At 39.0% G+C, this 17,751-nt stretch overlaps 3 protein-coding genes across 5 annotated transcripts in view; 1 reads left to right on the top strand and 2 right to left on the bottom strand.

Moving 5' to 3' along the window:
• The window catches only part of LOC309698606 (uncharacterized protein), a 379,790-nt gene that overhangs the window by 145,753 nt on the left and 216,286 nt on the right, over positions 1-17,751 (bottom strand). The gene's annotated exons all lie outside the window — the stretch shown is intronic.
• On the bottom strand, positions 2,959-5,696 carry rpa3 (replication protein A3). Its single transcript, XM_082521342.1, has 4 exons — positions 5,523-5,696; positions 5,314-5,388; positions 3,214-3,325; positions 2,959-3,133 (listed from the first exon to the last, which is right to left on the bottom strand). The coding sequence occupies exons 1-4, from the start codon at positions 5,619-5,621 to the stop codon at positions 3,051-3,053; spliced, it is 369 nt and encodes a 122-aa protein (XP_082377468.1). The 5' UTR covers positions 5,622-5,696; the 3' UTR covers positions 2,959-3,050.
• Positions 5,789-16,958, top strand: umad1 (UBAP1-MVB12-associated (UMA) domain containing 1). Of its 3 annotated transcripts, XM_082521340.1 has the most exons (5): positions 5,789-5,933; positions 8,493-8,581; positions 12,895-12,980; positions 13,388-13,552; positions 14,595-16,958. In XM_082521340.1, the coding sequence occupies exons 2-5, from the start codon at positions 8,500-8,502 to the stop codon at positions 14,646-14,648; spliced, it is 387 nt and encodes a 128-aa protein (XP_082377466.1). In that variant the 5' UTR covers positions 5,789-5,933; positions 8,493-8,499; the 3' UTR covers positions 14,649-16,958. The 3 variants fall into 3 exon arrangements, with proteins under 3 accessions (XP_082377466.1, XP_082377464.1, XP_082377465.1); XM_082521338.1 differs by having other exon boundaries at positions 13,388-16,958; XM_082521339.1 differs by lacking the exon at positions 5,789-5,933 and adding an exon at positions 6,054-6,131 and having other exon boundaries at positions 13,388-16,958.

Here is a 17,751-nt window from a genome sequence, read left to right as displayed (position 1 = left end):
GTGTCATATTTGACAGTACTCTCTCATTCCAGTCTCACATCAATTACATAACCCTTTCTGCATACTATCACTTACGTAACATTAACCGACTTCGTCCCTTCCTTACTCCCCATGCTGCTGCCATCCTCATCCATAGTCTTATTACTTCCCAGATCGATTATTGCAACTCCCTCTTATTTGGTCTCCCCAGTAAGTCCTTCCATAAAATTCAACTTCTTCAGAATTCTGCAGCTCGGGTCATAACTCGTACTCCCTTAAGAGACCATATTATCCCATTTCTTCAATAGCTTCACTGGTTGCCCATAGAAGCAAGGATAAACTTTAAAATCTTACATCTCATATGTAAGTGCATCCATAACCTTACCCCTCATCTCTGTGATCTGCTTCATATCACCACTGTTTCCTGCTCTCACAGATCTTCGTCTGTCACTCATCTTGTTGTTCCTTCTGCTCGTGTCATCACTGTGGGGAACAGAGCTTTCTGTCACTCTGCTCCTCGGCTCTGAAACTCACTTCCTTCAGTCTTAAGAAATATATATTTATATATATAAATATATACATATATACCCTGAAGCTCCCAGGTCTCTGGTACAGGACCTGAGCTTGAAGGATTGACCGCCCACAGGGGTGAGCGGGGATATATATATATATATATATATATATATATATATATATATATATATATATATATATATATATGTACACTCTTATATAAATATAGATAGAAATATAGATTTCCTTTTTAAGTCACAGCTCAAAACCTACCTGTTTAAACTGGCCTACTTGCTTTAATACTGATCTTACTTGCTGTCAAATCGGGGCTGATGGCGCGATATGGCAGCCTCGCTTCTGTCAGTCTGCCCCAGGGCAGCTGTGGCTACGACTGTGGTTTGCCTTCACCAGTGTGTGAATGTGAGTGAATGAATAGTGGAATTGTAAAGCGCTTTGAGGGCCTCGAAAAGCACTATAAATGCAATCCATTATTATTAGAACTGTTCAGAGAACAGTTGTTCTGGAACCAAACAACCAATATGTGTTCATATTACAGGTCTTCACTTTAGCTTCTATGCTCCCATCATTTGTTGCACCCAAAAAATATTTTTCAACATAACAGAACCCGTTATTTTTAGGTACTTTTGGCCCATGCCTCTGTAACACTTCTCTGTTCAGGGTAAATTCTCTGATTATACTGTCCTCTGCTGCCAAGTACGCTCATAACAGAAGTGTTTACTGTTTTTGGCTGCTGTTGGGGGGGGGGGAGTGTAGAAAGAAGGCAAAAAAATATTTTATTTATCCTAGCCTAGCTTTGGAAATTTGTTACAACAGTAATTTTAGTAATAAGGAATGTAGAGCAATACAGAACTTTGCTAAAACTGAGACTAAATGTATCGCAGCAGCAAAACATTTAAAATGGCTATTCCACTCCTTTCCAATACAATTACCTCGACGCAATTTCTTTTCCTGTTAGCAACTGGGTTTGTTAAACCCAGGGGTCGGCAACCTGCGGCTCCTTAGTCCTTATACTGCGGTTCCGCGTGGTTTGGGAAAATAAATTAGAAGTAATTGGCTGTATTTTATTTATGTTAGTTCTGTTTTTTTTAACTTGTAGTTCTAAACTGGAAGATTATTGTGATATTGAAATATAAAAATAAAATTATATTCTATTATTTTTTCATCGCTCAAAATAAGCGTTACACTCGCGGAAGCCGGTGTATCCGCCGAAACGGCGTGCCTTTATCGAGACTTTCAACCCCAGGTAGGCCAGTTATGGATCTTCGGATCCACATTACGTCAGCAGCTGTTCTTCACCGTGAACTATGTTAAAAACAAACACGCTCACGCCTCACAGATGACAGCTTACAGTCCTGCGTAAAGATGAAGTGACTTCGTACAGCCCCGATTTGCAGACGCTGTGTGCAGAGGTTCAGGAGCAGAAGTCCCATTGTAAACATATCACGGCAGACCTGACGATGTTTCCATGAACACGCTTTTCAGCATCTCTTTAGTGACCACTTTTCACACACGGTTGCTGTACGCATACAGCCGGCTGTAGCTTTTCAGCTCACAGCCCGACACACACCAACACAACAGCAGAGAGAGCACAGACGTTAAGGCGACGAGGCGTGATTGCGGGTGCAGCTCAGGTGCGTCGCCTCCCCTGCAGCGGCGCTGCAGACCACGCCCCGCCACACACATTAACCAGGTAAAATACATTTTTAGGCAGAATGTTTTTTTCTTCAATTATTTTTTAAAAGTCAGGTCAAGGCTCCAAAAGCCGATATAAGGGTGGCGGCTCACAACAGTTTTTGTTTGCTGGATCATTTTAGTTCAGCTTTCCTTTTGTTATATTTCTTTCAGTTCAAAATGTGTTAATTACATAAATAAAATGTCATTTTCTCTGTAACACTTCATGGATTTCATAAGCAGCACACCTTAGTTGTTCACACAAAGCATAAATGTAAAAAACAATATATACAGTGTTATCTTCATTTTAGATGTCAAAAAGTATTTGCGGCTCCCAGTGTTTTCTTTTGCGTGGAAACTGGCTCCAAATGGCTCTTTGGGTGTTAAAGGTTGCTGACCCCTGGTTAAGCCATTCAGCTTCTATATTTTGTCTCTACATTTAACCTTTTTATGACTCTTAGTTCTTGTGCTGCCAAGAAAATGTATTACAAATGAATTATGAAGTGTAACGCATTCTACTCTCCGATTGGTTTGAAAGCTCAGCTAAACATAATGTGAAACTAGCTGAAACTGACAAGAGTAAAATTAGCCAGCTGAACACTTCCCATTCAAGTGTCAGTGCTGTAAATTCCAGTCTGTGCCACTGTGGACATGAAATTCTGCTGTTGCTGTCACTCTATTGTGTCTTTTAAATTTGTTTATATTTGAGTACATAAAGTATTACCCACTTATTTTACAGTTTATCATAAAAAAAGAACCTTCAGTGACATGTGATTAACAAAGGTTTTCATTTTAATGCAAATATTTTGTACCACACTATTCTCTCCAACATGTAAAATGAGACACAAAAACAATGAAGCCAATCTTCATCCACTTGCAGCCACTTCAAACGGGTAGTACTGAGGAAAGTCGTGAATGACCTTCAGGGCTTCATTATACAGCTCCAAATCTGTGGGATAAGCAGACACAGCACACTGTGAGTCACAGATCAGGAACAAAACTTTACTCAATCAGTCTAGAGAGACGTACCAAAGGGAATGCCTTTGTCCTCTCGTAGGATGTTGTATGTGGTGGTGGTTATTACTCCTTTGCTGGACACCATACCAATGACCTCCACAATGCCACTCAGCTCTTCTTCAAGCTAAGAAAAGAACCAAATAGTTATTGAAAGTTTCTGAATGAAATTTTAAACCAGCCATTTTGCCAACACTCCACCTTCATTTTGCATTAATATTTTAATCCCCCCTGTGTTTATTGAAAGTCAACAATCTCTGCTCAAGACTTTCAATTCAGTTAAATTTATTTATATTTTAATATACTTTTAAAACAATATAGATGTAGGCAGATTAATATAATAAAGCAAAGCTACATCTTTAGCAATCAAGGCTTGGTCTGTACTCATTTGTCCAGTAATCCTTAATCCTCTTAATCCTTAATGCTCTAATTGAATTTCATTCTTGCCTGAAATAGGACATACTTCTTTCCCCTGCTAGAGTAGGTTTCTTAACAGAAAACTCATTGTTGCAGCCATGGGCAGCCCACACTGACCCCTGTAGACTGTTTTTTGTTTTAGTCTCCTTGACTCCACTGTTCTCTTATTAGTTAGCTAACATAAACTAATGTGAGTCTATCAACTGCAACCAACTACGGGTGGGCGGATATATCGAATATGCTTGATGTATCTTAACTGATTTGTTTGTTTGTTTCAATTTTTATATGTTATAAGCACAAAAGAGCACCCTTTTTAATTTCAGTTCTTTTATTTTGTCTCGTGAATTCTTGCTTTTTTTTATTGATATGCTCTTTGTTAAATGCAGTGTTGGGCAAGTTACTTTGCAAAGGTAATTAGTAATAGTTACTTCTTTAAAAAAGTAAGTGAATTAGTAACTCAGTTACTATATTCTAAAAGTAACTAATTACTTGGTAAAGTAACTATAGCATTACTTTAAAAAAAAAGTTTAACCCTGTGGGGTCCAGGGTATAATTGGCTGTTTCTGACTACTTTTCATTTACCTCTAAATTTCACCTTTAAAAACTGTTTATCTTGGCTTGTTTGGTATCATTCTTTTCAGCACAACCTCACATGTCTGAATTTACAGTTAGTTTTTCCATTTTGGCATTCTGTATTAGCACAATAATCTAAAAATCAGACTTAAAAACATAAAATCCGAGTAGAAGAGTTACGTTTTTTTACTGTTTAACAAATCATTTTCATAACTTGAAATGCAAACAGAAATTGTACATTTTAAAAACCTATGCACAGTTTTTGCAAACAACAAAGTTAAATGCAGCTATTTACCTAAAAATGCAGCCAATGCATTTTTCTAACAACCATTTCAAACTATTCAGAACAATCAGGTATTCTGCATCAAATAAGATGGGACATAAATTATTGGTGCCTCTTCAAAATATAATTTCTGTCCACTATAAGATAAAGGCCCATATGGAAAAGAAATAGTAAAAACTTATGATTTACTCATGAAAGTGGCCACTTTCTCATTACTTTCATATATTGTTTTAGTAAGTATCCAAAACATACAAGTTTCATTATATAATTTTTCAAGGGATCTTATATCTGTTTTCACTCTTGTATGCTTTTCATACAAGTTTCACACAAGACAGATACAAACTTTATAAGATTGATATATATTTTTTCCATATGGGCAAGCTTGCAGGTATCAGGCTTGTGATGTTCCCCACGCTCTTATTCCCACCACTGATTAAATGTGTAGTGTTGACCACGGAAAGAAACATACTGTGACTAACTACATAACTATGACAGAATAAAGTTATGAGTGCTGTATTTGGGAGGAAATCTATCTAGGAATTGATCATTAACACTGAAATCTCCCCTCATAATTACAGTCACAGCTGTATAGTTGAGCTTATCCGACACGTCGTTCAGAATACTGCAGCGACTCCCTGTGCGGGCAGGCATAAATAGAAGTGACTGTGTGATGACGATGCGGCGGCGAGCGAAGCTCCTACGCGGAGAATATGACCAACAACAACGGTACAAGCAAACAAGAGTGGTCCACAGACCAGTTGTACCACATACTTCGTACCACCAGCACCGCTCACCCTGAAACGTGTAGGCAAACTGATGCCATAAATTATGGCAGTACTCACAGGTTCGTTCAATTCTACCGTAGCGCTCTTTCCTTCTCCATCAGACACACTGAACGTTTTTCCTGTTGGGTGAACCTGGTCAAGAAAAGCAAAACTAATACTTTATGTCCTTGCTGTTAACAGAGTGGGCCAGTGCATATATGCAGGTGTAGGTTAATCCATATTTATAATTGTTAAAAATAGTTTAACTAGCACCAGCCAAAACCCACCTTTTCAACGCGCCCAACGAAGCAGACACCTCTGCCAATGTGCTGTGACAGCATAGAGCAGTTTATTCTTGGTTTAGAAGCGTCCAGTAGACTTGCCATCTTTACAGTTAGCTTCTTTCACGTTCCTGGACCTTCGACAGCGCGGGAAACGCGTAGTCCTGACCTTTAGTACAAAGGCGCAGCTCAGGCGGGCGGCTTACCCAGATTACATGAAAAAACGCGGCACTTGAAATTACGGCCAAAGGGGAATACAAAACAAGCGCCTCTCATTTTTCCAAGCCATATCCGTTGTGCTCTAACATTTTCTTCCGCGGAAACGACAACGAATCATTCCGCTACATATTGCTGACAGCACGAATTTTACAAAAAAAGAACACTGATAATTTCTACGTGGACAAGGACCGCTTTAAGGTCAGTGAATTCACCGTCATAATAACTCGGGTGATCCTAAAGGGCGAAAATATGATAGAATATTCTGATATTTTTTGTAATGCTGAGCGAAGGTAACACGAACAGGAAGTAAACGAGTGGCACCAATAACTGGCAGTAAACACTAAAGGAACAAGAACTGACTTTATTAAGGCTTTCTGAATTCGACAAGTAACGATAGTAAGAGTGCCATTTTCACTTTCTATAGAGCCATGGCTGTTGTTTGGGCTCTCAAAACACGACCGAAGAGTAGACAGCGACCAGGGTCACTTTAAAAGAAATGTATCACTAATAAGTTGTGATGCATTTCTACATTCATATGCCCATGAAAACCTTAAATACGCCCGTTTGTTTAAAGTGATTCAACGTCGTTCGCCTTGGCTTTCTCTTTGACTAAATTATGTGTAGAACGGATTTGACGTTTATCGTCAGTTTTCAGAACAAAGATGTGAAGTCTCAACAAACAAGGACGTTCTGTGAACGTTTTTTTTTTAGCGAAACTCCATTCTTGATAATATCAGGCAATAGTCCTGTAGAGCACCGAGACTGTAAATATGTAGTGAGATCTCAGCAGAATACACATTTCACAAGTCGTTAGCAGACTTCTGTGAAGTTAAAGAGATGCGTCTTTCAAAATGGGATTCCACACATTGGAGATACCGAATGAAATATACTGTGGTTCACTACGCATAATGTATTTTTATTTTTGTGGTTCCAATACAATGACTGGAAAAAAATAAACTGGATTGAGACAAAACAATGGCCCAAAGATGGGATCCAGAACCGAAATACGTTACCTGCACTCACTCTTCAGCATAAAATCATTTCTTAATATATTTGTTTAATATTTTCCTGGTTGCTTCTCTAAATGTTTGCTGCAGTTCAACCAGCATAAACTTTGAACAAATGCAAGTGCAATATTTCTGTAATTTCTATTAATGAATTTATTTGTCACTAACAGATATTCACAGCACTGATCACATGAAATGTCAGCCTATAATAGTTATGGTGTAACAACACAGTGGTTTAGTAGCACAGTGTGGCTGCTCAAGTCAAAGAATGGATGTTGATAAATTATATATATTATATAAAGGCGGGTAGAAAGATATATTCTGTGTGGCAGAACATCTAGGCATGGCAGAACGATAAGTGAATGACAGAACCGGATGCATATATCGTGGCGAAGTTACGGTGTGGTGTAGTAGATGTCTTTATGAGGAAGTATTTTTAGATGACTTGCTGAGGGACTCATTTCTATCTCGTGTTCTTCCTGTCACGCGGCTCCTTGAGATCTTCTGTAAACAGTGATATACCTGATATGTATGGGATACATAGTCAGACCTCTTCAATAGCAGACCATTTGACTTCAAAGTAGAAAAAAAGAACAATATTGGTTGCATTCCAATAAGAATGGATTCTGCTTTTTGGATCAGAGCTAGTTTTAAAGCCTGCTGTGTTAGGGTGGACAGCTACAAGTAACAGGTATAGCCTAAAAGGTAGATCAACTGAAGGTTTTCAGTTTGAATCCAGTTTCAGAGGCTAAATGAAAAAGAAAAATTGTGTTTCTTAACATTGGAATGGGTGTGACAGCAGAGGATGCTGGGTATAGAGTGAGATAGAGGCAGATGATCTGTTGTTAAAATCCCTAAAAGAGGGAGCAGCCAAAAAAAAAGAAGGCGACCATTAAGCTGGGATGAGGAATACATTTTTTTACAAGTGCAAATAGTGTACTCTGTAGTGCTATTTGTTTGCTGGAATTTATAGGTGCCAACAGAGAGACATTTATCTTTAAACAAATATTAAGGATTCTGTGCTGCTGCTCTCACACTGGTAAAAGTCACAGATAGGTACACCTTCAGGGCTGCACCAAAACACACAAAGTAAGGAACACATGACAGAATCATCAACTTGTTAAATTAGCAGCACCAAAAATAGTTAAATTTAAGCAGTTTTCCCTTAAAATGTTACCCTTGTTGTTCTGAAGGTAATGCCTGTGAACTCACATGTTGGAATTCCAGACCTGGCACATCCAAACATATTTTGAGGGTGTGCTGGGAGACCCCTTTCTAGACTAAAAATTGGTACACTACCTGACTGTGGTAGAAGTGGTAGAACTTACAGATTTAAATGTCTAGTAGCAAATTCAGTGATTTCAAACAAAGAAAAAGGGGGAAACTGTCTCCTCAGTTAACTGAGTTATTCAAAGACATGGGTATATTTTTTCATGACATTATTACATTTATCACTTGCATTTGCATACCACACAAGAAACTAAAGCACAATCCTAAAACTTTTCTCAGGTTATGTAAAAACCTGAGAACATTCCTAAGGGTTCCCTGAAGCTTCTACAAAACTAACCTTCAGATAACAACCTGAAGGTTGCTGTTTCTGTTTACTGACATTTGAACTTCGAGTGAATCAGTCTGTTGTTATGCTTTCTCGACAGTAAGCATGATAAAATGAATGAATGCGAAACGTATAATGCACTGGCTCTTCATCTAACCTATTGCTTCTTCTGTTTTTGGGTTTTTCTTTACACAGGTTTATCATGTGGAGCTTGTTTGGACTGCGTAAGGACTCAAAGAAGTCAACCCCAGACAAGGAAGTAGATGGAGGATTTGTTATTGTTGGTAAGGAACATATTAAAATGAAACTATATATAAAGCTGAAGTTTACAACTTGTTTTACAAATTTTTAAGAGTTTTTCTTAGTGATGTATGGTTATCTGCACATTCACATACAGGTATGCACCTCTGACAGGAAGCACTGTAATGTTAAAATGAACTCACAACTCCAGAATGTCAAATCAAATCAAATCAAATCACTTTTATTGTCACATCACATGTGCAGGTACACTGGTACAGCACATGTGAGTGAAATTCTTGTGTGCGAGCTTCACAAGCAACAGAGTTGTGCAAATACAATAATGTAAACAAGCAAAATACAAGAATGGCTACATTCATTCAAACTAATAAATATATGTCCAATATATAATAGTATAGGCATTTCTGGATGAATGTGGTTGGAGTTGTGTGTTTTGTTCCTTTCAACCATCATCATACCCTGTAGCATGTACTGCATGACAAAAGACCAGTGGTGTTGTGCATTGCTCTTATGTAGAGCCTACACACAGTTTTACTGACTGGTGTCTCAAACTTAAATGAGTTGTGAGCCACTGCTGGCACTGTCACCTCTTGTGAGGGCCACTGTTCAAGTGGTACAAAAAGCAAACAAACAAGAAAACACCCACAAATATTTCCAAAAATGTTTTGTTTGTTGTTTTAAAATTTTAAATATTGTATAACAAGACAAAACTGCAAATGTGAACGCACAGAACGCACAATTTAGATAGATCTCTAAATTGCTCTTTCTCTCTAAGGTGCTATAGAAAGTTGTCTTCCACTAGCTTTAGGCTTTTCTGAAAGCTAATAGTGTCACATTTCAGTCTGGTTTCAAACCACATCATAGCACAGCACAAGCACTTTTAAAAGTTTTTAATGGTCATTTATTAATTACCGACTTGGGCGATTCTCACGCTTTTAGACCTAAGTGCTGAGACAGTTATCCTAATCTCTAGACTAGAGAGCTGTGTTGAGTCACTGCTTTTGATGGTTTAGATGTTATTTAACAGACAGAAGCTTTCTGTCAGGTTAATTGAGTTTTCTTCAACACCTGCTCGCCTCACTTGTGGGATCCCCCAAGGATCCATTTTTAAGTCCAATACTCTTTTTAACTCTTAATACTCCATTAGTTTAAAAAAAAGAGAGAAAAAACAGAAGTGGTACCTTTTGGACTTCCTGACACTCACTCCTCTTTTAAATGTCATCCCCTATTGATCAGTAGACCCACAAAACCCCTATACAGAAAGTTGATTCCAGCTGTCTCATTAAAACATCTAATCCCTGATCCTGTTATCTGTACCCAGATAGTGCAGGTTTCTGGAGTCAATGTGGCTGAGGCCACTTGCTCAGCCTGACTCCCTTGACGTCCAAGTGTCTTCCCTGCTTGGCCTGATATGAACAAACCAGAGTAGCCTTGCAGGTCAGATCTTATAAGTAACACCTGTTATTGCAGCTCCCGTGTCGTTTGTGGCACTTGTTAATCTGAGTTGGTTTTAGAGGCCCATACAACAGGCCCAAGGGAAAATATTACTTGGAAAGGCTTGAGCAGCGAATCAGAGCTATTTGGACTAATATAGATTAATACTTAGATTTATACCTTTATTGTTCCACAAAGGGTCAAAAAGGGAATGTCGACAGTTTAGACTTTAATTGCAGGTTTTTATTAAAGCAGCTGGGCGGGAGCAATAAAATAATAAAAAGAAAAACATTAAAAAAATAATCAAATCACTTAAATTCTATTAATTTAATTAACTCACTTTAAGGTTATATGCATGTTTTGTTCTTGTCTTTGAGGGGAGAGAGGTTGGTGGTGTGGTGGCCACTTCCAGCACTGAAGATGTGTTCCACTTCACTGCTCTGTGTTAATGGGAATAATCAGTAAACCAGGTTTCCTTGATAGATTCCACATCTTCTCAAAGATGGTAACAAAGCAGGTAACAGCTTGGAAGTCTTGAGAAGCTGCAACTTCCACTTAGAAAACGATGGAAGTTCAAATCCTTCTCAGAATTATAATCCAACCCTGATGATGATCATAATGATGAAATAGGGCCAAATGCAATCTGTGAGTCCACCGTGGACAAACTCCCCTTGGCGCCTTTGTTGGAATCTCCAACGGTAAACTTCTGGAATCCAGTCCTTTGAACTGCTCATCACGCAGGGCTCCGGAGACTGACCCCCAACGCCTCCAGGCATCCCAGTTTATACTTGTTATGTGCCCCACTCGCCCCACCCTTCTCTCTCTCTCTCTAATATCTATTTAACCCATCAGTTGTTTACATAAGATTCACTAATCTTCAGCCCCACCTTATCTCTCTCTCTATCGTTCTCTGTTAACATGGAAAATTTAATTACATTTGATCATTCAGTCACATATCAATAAGATTTACTTCACATTTCATTCAGTTCAGATTTTATTAGCACGTTCTTTAGCATACTCCCTTTATGTCTAAAGGCTTTAAAAATCTGTGTTTGTTAACCACAATTTACTCAACACAATATACTGAGTACAATCCCCCTTTCACTAAATCACACACTTTAAAAGTCAGACATCCAGAAATCAGCGTGTTGTGTCCTGTATGTGCTCTCATTCACTCTCTTTCTCTCTCTCACACACACACACACACACACACACACACACACACACACACACACACACACACACACACACACACACAGCCACTCTCACATCTCTCAAGGCTGTTTCTACACAGGCTGTCAGTTAGGTCTGAGTTAGGCGTGTCTCAAAAAATCATTATTTTATTTTCTTACTTTTATTCTTATTCATCATTTTAGCCAAACTCAAACATCTTTATATTTAACTGATTATGTGCTGATCAGTACTGAGCATAATTAACTCTCAGCAAATTCACATAATTCACATCATAATTCTGTGTTTAACCCTTCCAACATTTAACACTGTTTTTCTTGTTCCAAAATATAATGATGGGTCGGCCACACAGTTCTTATCATCTCAAACTCAGACATGAGTAAAAAGGGCTGATGATGGATCAAGTCTATACACACAAAATCTAGACAACTAGAATAGACATTTCCTCTACTCAGACTACATTTCTCTACTAACAAGTTGATCAGACTTGTATTTTTTATTTGTCTTTGATTACGAATAATCATGATCTGCTTAGCTCTGTTTTAGCACTCTGACCACTTTCATCAAATTGTTATCCCCTCAGCTTTGATAGTAAAGGCAGCCAGGGGGATTTCAGTCTTTTCCAAAGTTGGCCCTTTGGAAAATTCCAAAACCTGCGGGTGATTTTTGACAGCAGCTTCACATTTGATAAACAAAGAAATGCTTCTGTTAGTGCCAGTTTCTCCCAGCTAAGGATCCAGATTCAGATGACATATACCAATTAGTTACACTACATGAATGTCTTAAAGACAAAGAGAGGATGATTTCTAATTTATAAATTAGAAGTAATTTATATAATTTATAATTAATTATAAATTCAGATAAAACTGAGGTTATTGTATTTAGACCTAAAAAATCTCAGAAACACAGTGTCTAACCAGGTATTGCATTGCCTTGGCTTCTAGTAACACTATGAGACATCTTGGAGTAGTTTGTGACCAGGATAAGTCCTTTAATTTGCTTATTAAACAAATTTGTAGGACTGCTTTCTTCCATTTGCACAATATCATCCTGTTCATGCATTTTTACCTCTAGTTTGGACTACTGTAATTCTTTTTTGTTTGTTGGTTTTTAAAGAAAAACTCTCCATATAAACTCTCTGAGCAACCTTTAGTTAATTTAAAACGATACAGCAAGAGCACTGACAGGACTCGACACAGAGGCCATATTTGTCTCATTTTGGCTTCTCTTTATTGTAGTTTTTTGAAGATTGGTGGATCTCTGTCTAGCTTTACTTTTCTGTGACGGTCTTTTTGTACCAATCACGTTACTGACCTGTAATGTGACTCTGTGCTATACACTGGTCTCCCAGTTTTGCCGACTTTTAAGACCTCTTGCTGCCATCAAATTCTGAATTCCCTTATTTGTTACCTCAAAATCAGAGGTCCAGTTTTCTGAAAATCTTCTGAACGCGTTAACTCAAGAACGAGGGAATGTATGATTTAACTTTTTAATTAATTAATTAATTTGTTTGTTTTATAATTGATACCATAGCTGTTAATTGTGTTTGCTGATTATGATGTTTCATGTTCACATGCATCTTGAAAATGAGGTAAATAAATATTTATTAATGAATAGAATATATATTTTTTTGGGTGAGAAGCCTTATTTCTTCTTGTTTCTTCAGTATTTGTTTCTAGTAAACATTAAGCTGTCTGTCCTGTTTGATCTCCAGCCGAGACAGTTGAAGAACAGAGACAGAAGCTGCAAACCATGAACGTCACACAGCCCTCAACAAATGTCATAGTGCAAGCATCAAAGGTGAGCAGCATGCCACGATCACTCTTCAAGCCCTTTAACACTGAGCTTAAGCAGAAGCCTCATCGCTCGCCTTCTGATCATTTCACATTTACTTCCCAAGCCTCACTACTTTAGCATTGACTGCTTTATGTCTAATTGGGCACTTTGCTTTAGACTCTAATTATACTTGTAACTGCATGTTTGTGAATTACTGTTTGCGCCATTGTCTCACTGTACAGAAAACTGTGAGATGCATCTATTCAGAGCCTCCACATTAACACAAATGTCTGACACAACCCAGTAATCTAAATCTTATCCAGCAGAATAAGACATAAATTGAACTTCAGGGCAGAATTCGGGCAGAATGTTGCACAAAACTGGTTTCAACATTGTACACTCACAAGGAACATCTCTCCTTTTCTTCATAGTTGTCCTGCTCAACTCCAGATCCGCAGTATGACACAAAGTTCCCAGCAACTTCACACAACACGGGGACAACGATGAGACCTCGAGCAGTGGAAGCACATTCGACTCTTCCAGATCTCCTCGGGGATGTCCCCTTCACTTTGGCTCCTCATGTCCTGGCCATGCAGGCAGGATTCCCCCTCATCCCTGATATATTGCTGTCCCGGGACATAAATTATAATCTAGCCAGCTTTCAATACGACTTCACTTTAGAGAATTCTATTCTTCACAACGCCTAGTTTCTTTGAACTGCAATATTCCATAGTTCACACTATGGGGAACAGAGCTGGTAGGCTGCCATAGCTGACTTTATAACATATTGAAGAGAACAAATCAAACCTCATCTAAATGACACAAAATTAAATTAATTTAAATGTAGGGTTACTGAAATATAATGAATATATGGTCAAATTGTACTGTTGATCCCAAAAAGGTCACAGTTTTATAGGAAATGAAAGGCTTTCTTAAACTCTGTGTGTTGCTCATGGTGTGCTGCTTAACTTAAACGCAGACGGACAGTTTAGGTTGTGATTGCCTAAAACATGGTAAGACATTTTTTCAAGTTACACTCTGTAGATATAATGAAGTATAGGGTTACTGTGATTAGCAAAAGGAAAACTCCAGGTTATTACAACTCTGGCCCCATTGTCAGCGCTTCAGCTATCCCTTTGAGCAGTTAAGATCATGTTTTTTTCACCTCCATGTAGCTGTTTCCAGCCCCACGGGCTAAGGCCCAGCCAGCGGCCACTCCCCGGGCCTGGCTTCAGGGTGAGAGCCCAGAAACCTCCCCCCAAGTGTAGACTTGTTCCTTGGTTTCTTTGCTTAGACAGCAAAGAAACCAATGGTTTCTGAATTGCTCTTTATTGGTCTCCTCACCCAGGAACAATTGGGAAAGCGTATCATGGCAAATTGACCCAACCACATAGCTCCTAGGATCACGACATACAAACACCTCCACCACAATAAGATGTCGCAATTTCTGCTCTAAAATGAAGAGATTCTGTGTCTATTTTGTTTTCCTTATAAACATGCAATGACCGTTTTGTTGGTCATTGCATGTTTATAAAGTTTGCTGTACTGCATAACCAGTAAAGCAAACAGTTTGGGTTTTTTTGCTATTCTGCTGTTTTTCTTTTTCTAATTTTATTTGTTTCTTCTCTTTTGTACCAGAGAATCTGTTTGAGGCACATTGGCTCATTCCGACTGTTGGAACCGCTGCTGTAGGACATTTCTTCGTTATGGTTTTTCTTCTTCAGGAAGAAAAACCATAACATAAAATGGGTACCTCCAAGCATCCATTACCAGGCCACCTGCTGGCTGGGGCTCAAAACAGATTCCTTAAAAATCAGAGCCACTACAATTTTTGAGAAACCAGCAGTCTCTCATAAAACAGACTGCTGCTGTCTATAACTATGTAAAAGTCATTATATAGGCAGACAACAAACAGACATGCAGCAGACAGCTTGCAACCATTCACGGTTGTTGTAGAGCCATAGCTACATACCTTATATCTTTAGCCTGGATTCCACTGCAATGAAAATAGAATGGCTGCTGTTAATGCGAATGTTCGCACCATCTTCCACGTGCAGAGTTCCTGCACAACTGCCTGACAATATGTGACAGTCTAAGTGAGGACTGACATTCTGTAAAGATCGAGATACACTTTGGATTCAGGTCTCAGCACATCTGCTCTGAGACCTAAACCCACTGTTACTGGTTCCTTTGCCATAAAGGGGCAACTTCTGCCTTGGTGTCTTCCAAGAACTATCCATTATTTTGACAAAGAACTGAATGTTACATAGTAGCAGAATCCACATCACTGGTAAATTTACATCCCCATAACAACTGATGTCACTGATTCCAGTTTAGTGCTCAGCAACTCTGTGGTTCCAGGCCAGTGCCAGCTGCTTGGTGTGTTTTCTGGCACTGGATCCAGCCTTTAATATCCAGTTAAGTAAATTATCTTTGGATATGCCCAGAACTGCCTTCTTGCTTCACAAGACTAATGTCCCTATTTTTCCTCATCAACATTTTTAACATGTCAAGTTTGTTGTTGTTGTTTTTCTTTTTTTCTTTTTTTTTGGGGGGGGGGGGGGGGGGGTTGAACATTTGCATGGTGGCCCCTGTTACAAAAATGGCCTAAGTTATGAATTCGATTTTTCCTCCAAGAAAGAACTAATTTTTGTATTTGTCTGTTTGCCAACAATTCAAACACTATGAAATGTAAACCCTCGTCATGTGAGGATGTTGAACTTGGTTGAAAAGGCACTGACTTGGTCAGTAACATGGTCACTTGAACAGATTTTGAAATTCATACCCTAGGTGCAGTTACTAAAAAATCTTGAATGACTTTCAAGACCTTTAGGTCAAGCTCTCAGTGAGCTTGACCTTAAGGTCAGAGGTCAAGTTTTCTAAAACTTCAGAAGGAAGTCACCTGGGAAATTCAAATTCATACCATGGATTCATCTAATAAAACTCTCAGATTGAGTCTCTGTGACCTTAACCTCAACGTCAGATGTCAACTTTTCTGAAATTCTCTTGGGATTTTCATTATCATGGATATTTTTACTAGGAGGCTGAGAGGTAGACCTGGCAGCCCCCAGTATTTTTAATCCAGTAAATGTACATGCTAATGGTACCTTGCCTTTCCTGAGCTAGTGCACATTTTACTCTGCAAAACATCTTGTGAGCATTGAATATATGCTATACACGGGTTAATTGTATCCCACTTTTTGCATTTAAACATTCACTGCTGTAATCAGCATTAATATATTGATACTTGTACTTCAGATGTCATGAGGATTCATGCAAGTCATGGGTGACACTCAAACGTTACCTTTAGGTAAATTCATATTAAATTATCAATATGCTGAATTCACAGATGGGTTTCTACAATGGATGTAGTTTCAACATCCTGTAAGCTTTTTAACCAGTTACTAGTGGCACTCCGTCACTGTGTGTGTGTGTGTGTGTTCCTGTCTAGCTATCTTTGTGAGTACCAAAATCTGCATTCTACTATACTTTTGAGAACCAACAGTCACTTGTGAGGACACACACACCTCACACATTTTAAGGCCTTTTTGATGCTCAAAATGTGGTTTTAGTGTCAGGGTTACAATTAGGTTATGGTTAGGGTTAGGCATTCATTTTTAATGGTTAGGGTTAGGGTAAGGGGCTAGGGAAACCATTATGTCAATTAAGGTCCTCACTAAGATAGCTGAACGGGCGTGTGTGTGCTGTGTGTGTGTAGCAGTGGTCAGATTGACCTCTTAAGTTGAGGTTTGCTGAGATGGAATCTTTTTTTGGCCCATCCTATTCCTCGAGGAATCTGTTGGTAATGTGTGGCCTTGATTGTGACTGGGGACATTTTTTTTTCACCATTAAATTGTTGTTGAGCATTGTTTACCTTGTGTCCTTATAGTTATTTTGTCTCCTTTTTTAAAATATCTGGACATTTTATTGCTACTCTTTATATTGCTTTCTTTGGGGAATGTCATAGTTTCAAAAATAAACTTAGAACTTTACCCGTCTTCATACTGACCTGCTTACTTGTTTGGTTTTGGGACCTAATCTTTCTCGACCTGGAACTTGATTACTTTACTCTATAAAATGTCTTGTGAGCCATGAATGGAAGAAGGTACAACATGTATCACTAAACATCACACACACATCTCCTTGTTCAGCTAGCAACATGCCTTTCTGTTCTGCCATGTTGGGAGATTAGTTGGATGCATTTGTTGTCACAGAGCTTCAAGTGAATGTCTAGTCCATCCATTCATTCGTTCCATTTGCCCTTATGGGGGTCATGAGGGGGCTGAAGCTTATCCCAGCTGCCATAGAGTGAGCGGCAGGGTACATCCTGGACAGGTGTGGTAATCTGACACAGAGAGACAGGTAACCATTCACACTTGCATTCACCTCTTGGGCATTTAAGAATCATCAATTAACCTAACCCCACTAATTGCCTGTCTTTGGACTGTGAGAGGAAGCCGGACTATCTGCAGACAACCCACACAAACACAGGGGAACATGCAAATTCCACACAGAAAGGCCCGGTGAGATAATAATAATGGATTGCATTTAGCGCTTTTCGACACCCTCAAAGCGCTTTACAATGCCACTATTCATTCACTCTCACATTCACACACTGGTGGAGGCAGCTACAGTTGTAGCCACAGCTGCCCTGGGGCAGGCTGACAGAAGCAAAGGCTGCCATATCGCAGCATCGGCCCCTCTGGCCATCACCAGTAGGCGGTAGGTGAAGTGTCTTGCCCAAGGACACAACAGCCGAGACTGTCCGAGCCGGGGCTCGAGCTAGCAACTTTCC

This window comes from Aulonocara stuartgranti (assembly GCF_965226115.1).
Source record: "Aulonocara stuartgranti genome assembly, chromosome: 22".
NCBI classification, from domain to species: domain Eukaryota; kingdom Metazoa; phylum Chordata; class Actinopteri; order Cichliformes; family Cichlidae; genus Aulonocara; species Aulonocara stuartgranti.
The sequence above is the reverse complement of the archived record's forward strand: the minus strand, read 5'-3'. Positions and strand labels throughout refer to the sequence as shown.

What these genes read in the sequence shown, in the direction of transcription:
- rpa3 (XM_082521342.1), bottom strand. Translation starts at nt 5,621, where the DNA reads ATGGCAAGTCTACTGGACGCTTCTAAACCAAGAATAAACTGCTCTATG. An exon ending in CGGTAGAATTGAACGAACCT is followed by an intron (nt 3,326 to 5,313) that starts GTGAGTACTGCC and finishes TTCTTTTCTTAG; the next exon opens with CTTGAAGAAGAGCTGAGTGG. An exon ending in GGACAAAGGCATTCCCTTTG is followed by an intron (nt 3,134 to 3,213) that starts GTACGTCTCTCT and finishes CTTATCCCACAG; the next exon opens with ATTTGGAGCTGTATAATGAA.
- umad1 (XM_082521338.1), top strand. Translation starts at nt 8,500, where the DNA reads ATGTGGAGCTTGTTTGGACTGCGTAAGGACTCAAAGAAGTCAACCCCA. An exon ending in TGGAGGATTTGTTATTGTTG is followed by an intron (nt 8,582 to 12,894) that starts GTAAGGAACATA and finishes TTTGATCTCCAG; the next exon opens with CCGAGACAGTTGAAGAACAG. An exon ending in TCATAGTGCAAGCATCAAAG is followed by an intron (nt 12,981 to 13,387) that starts GTGAGCAGCATG and finishes TTTTCTTCATAG; the next exon opens with TTGTCCTGCTCAACTCCAGA.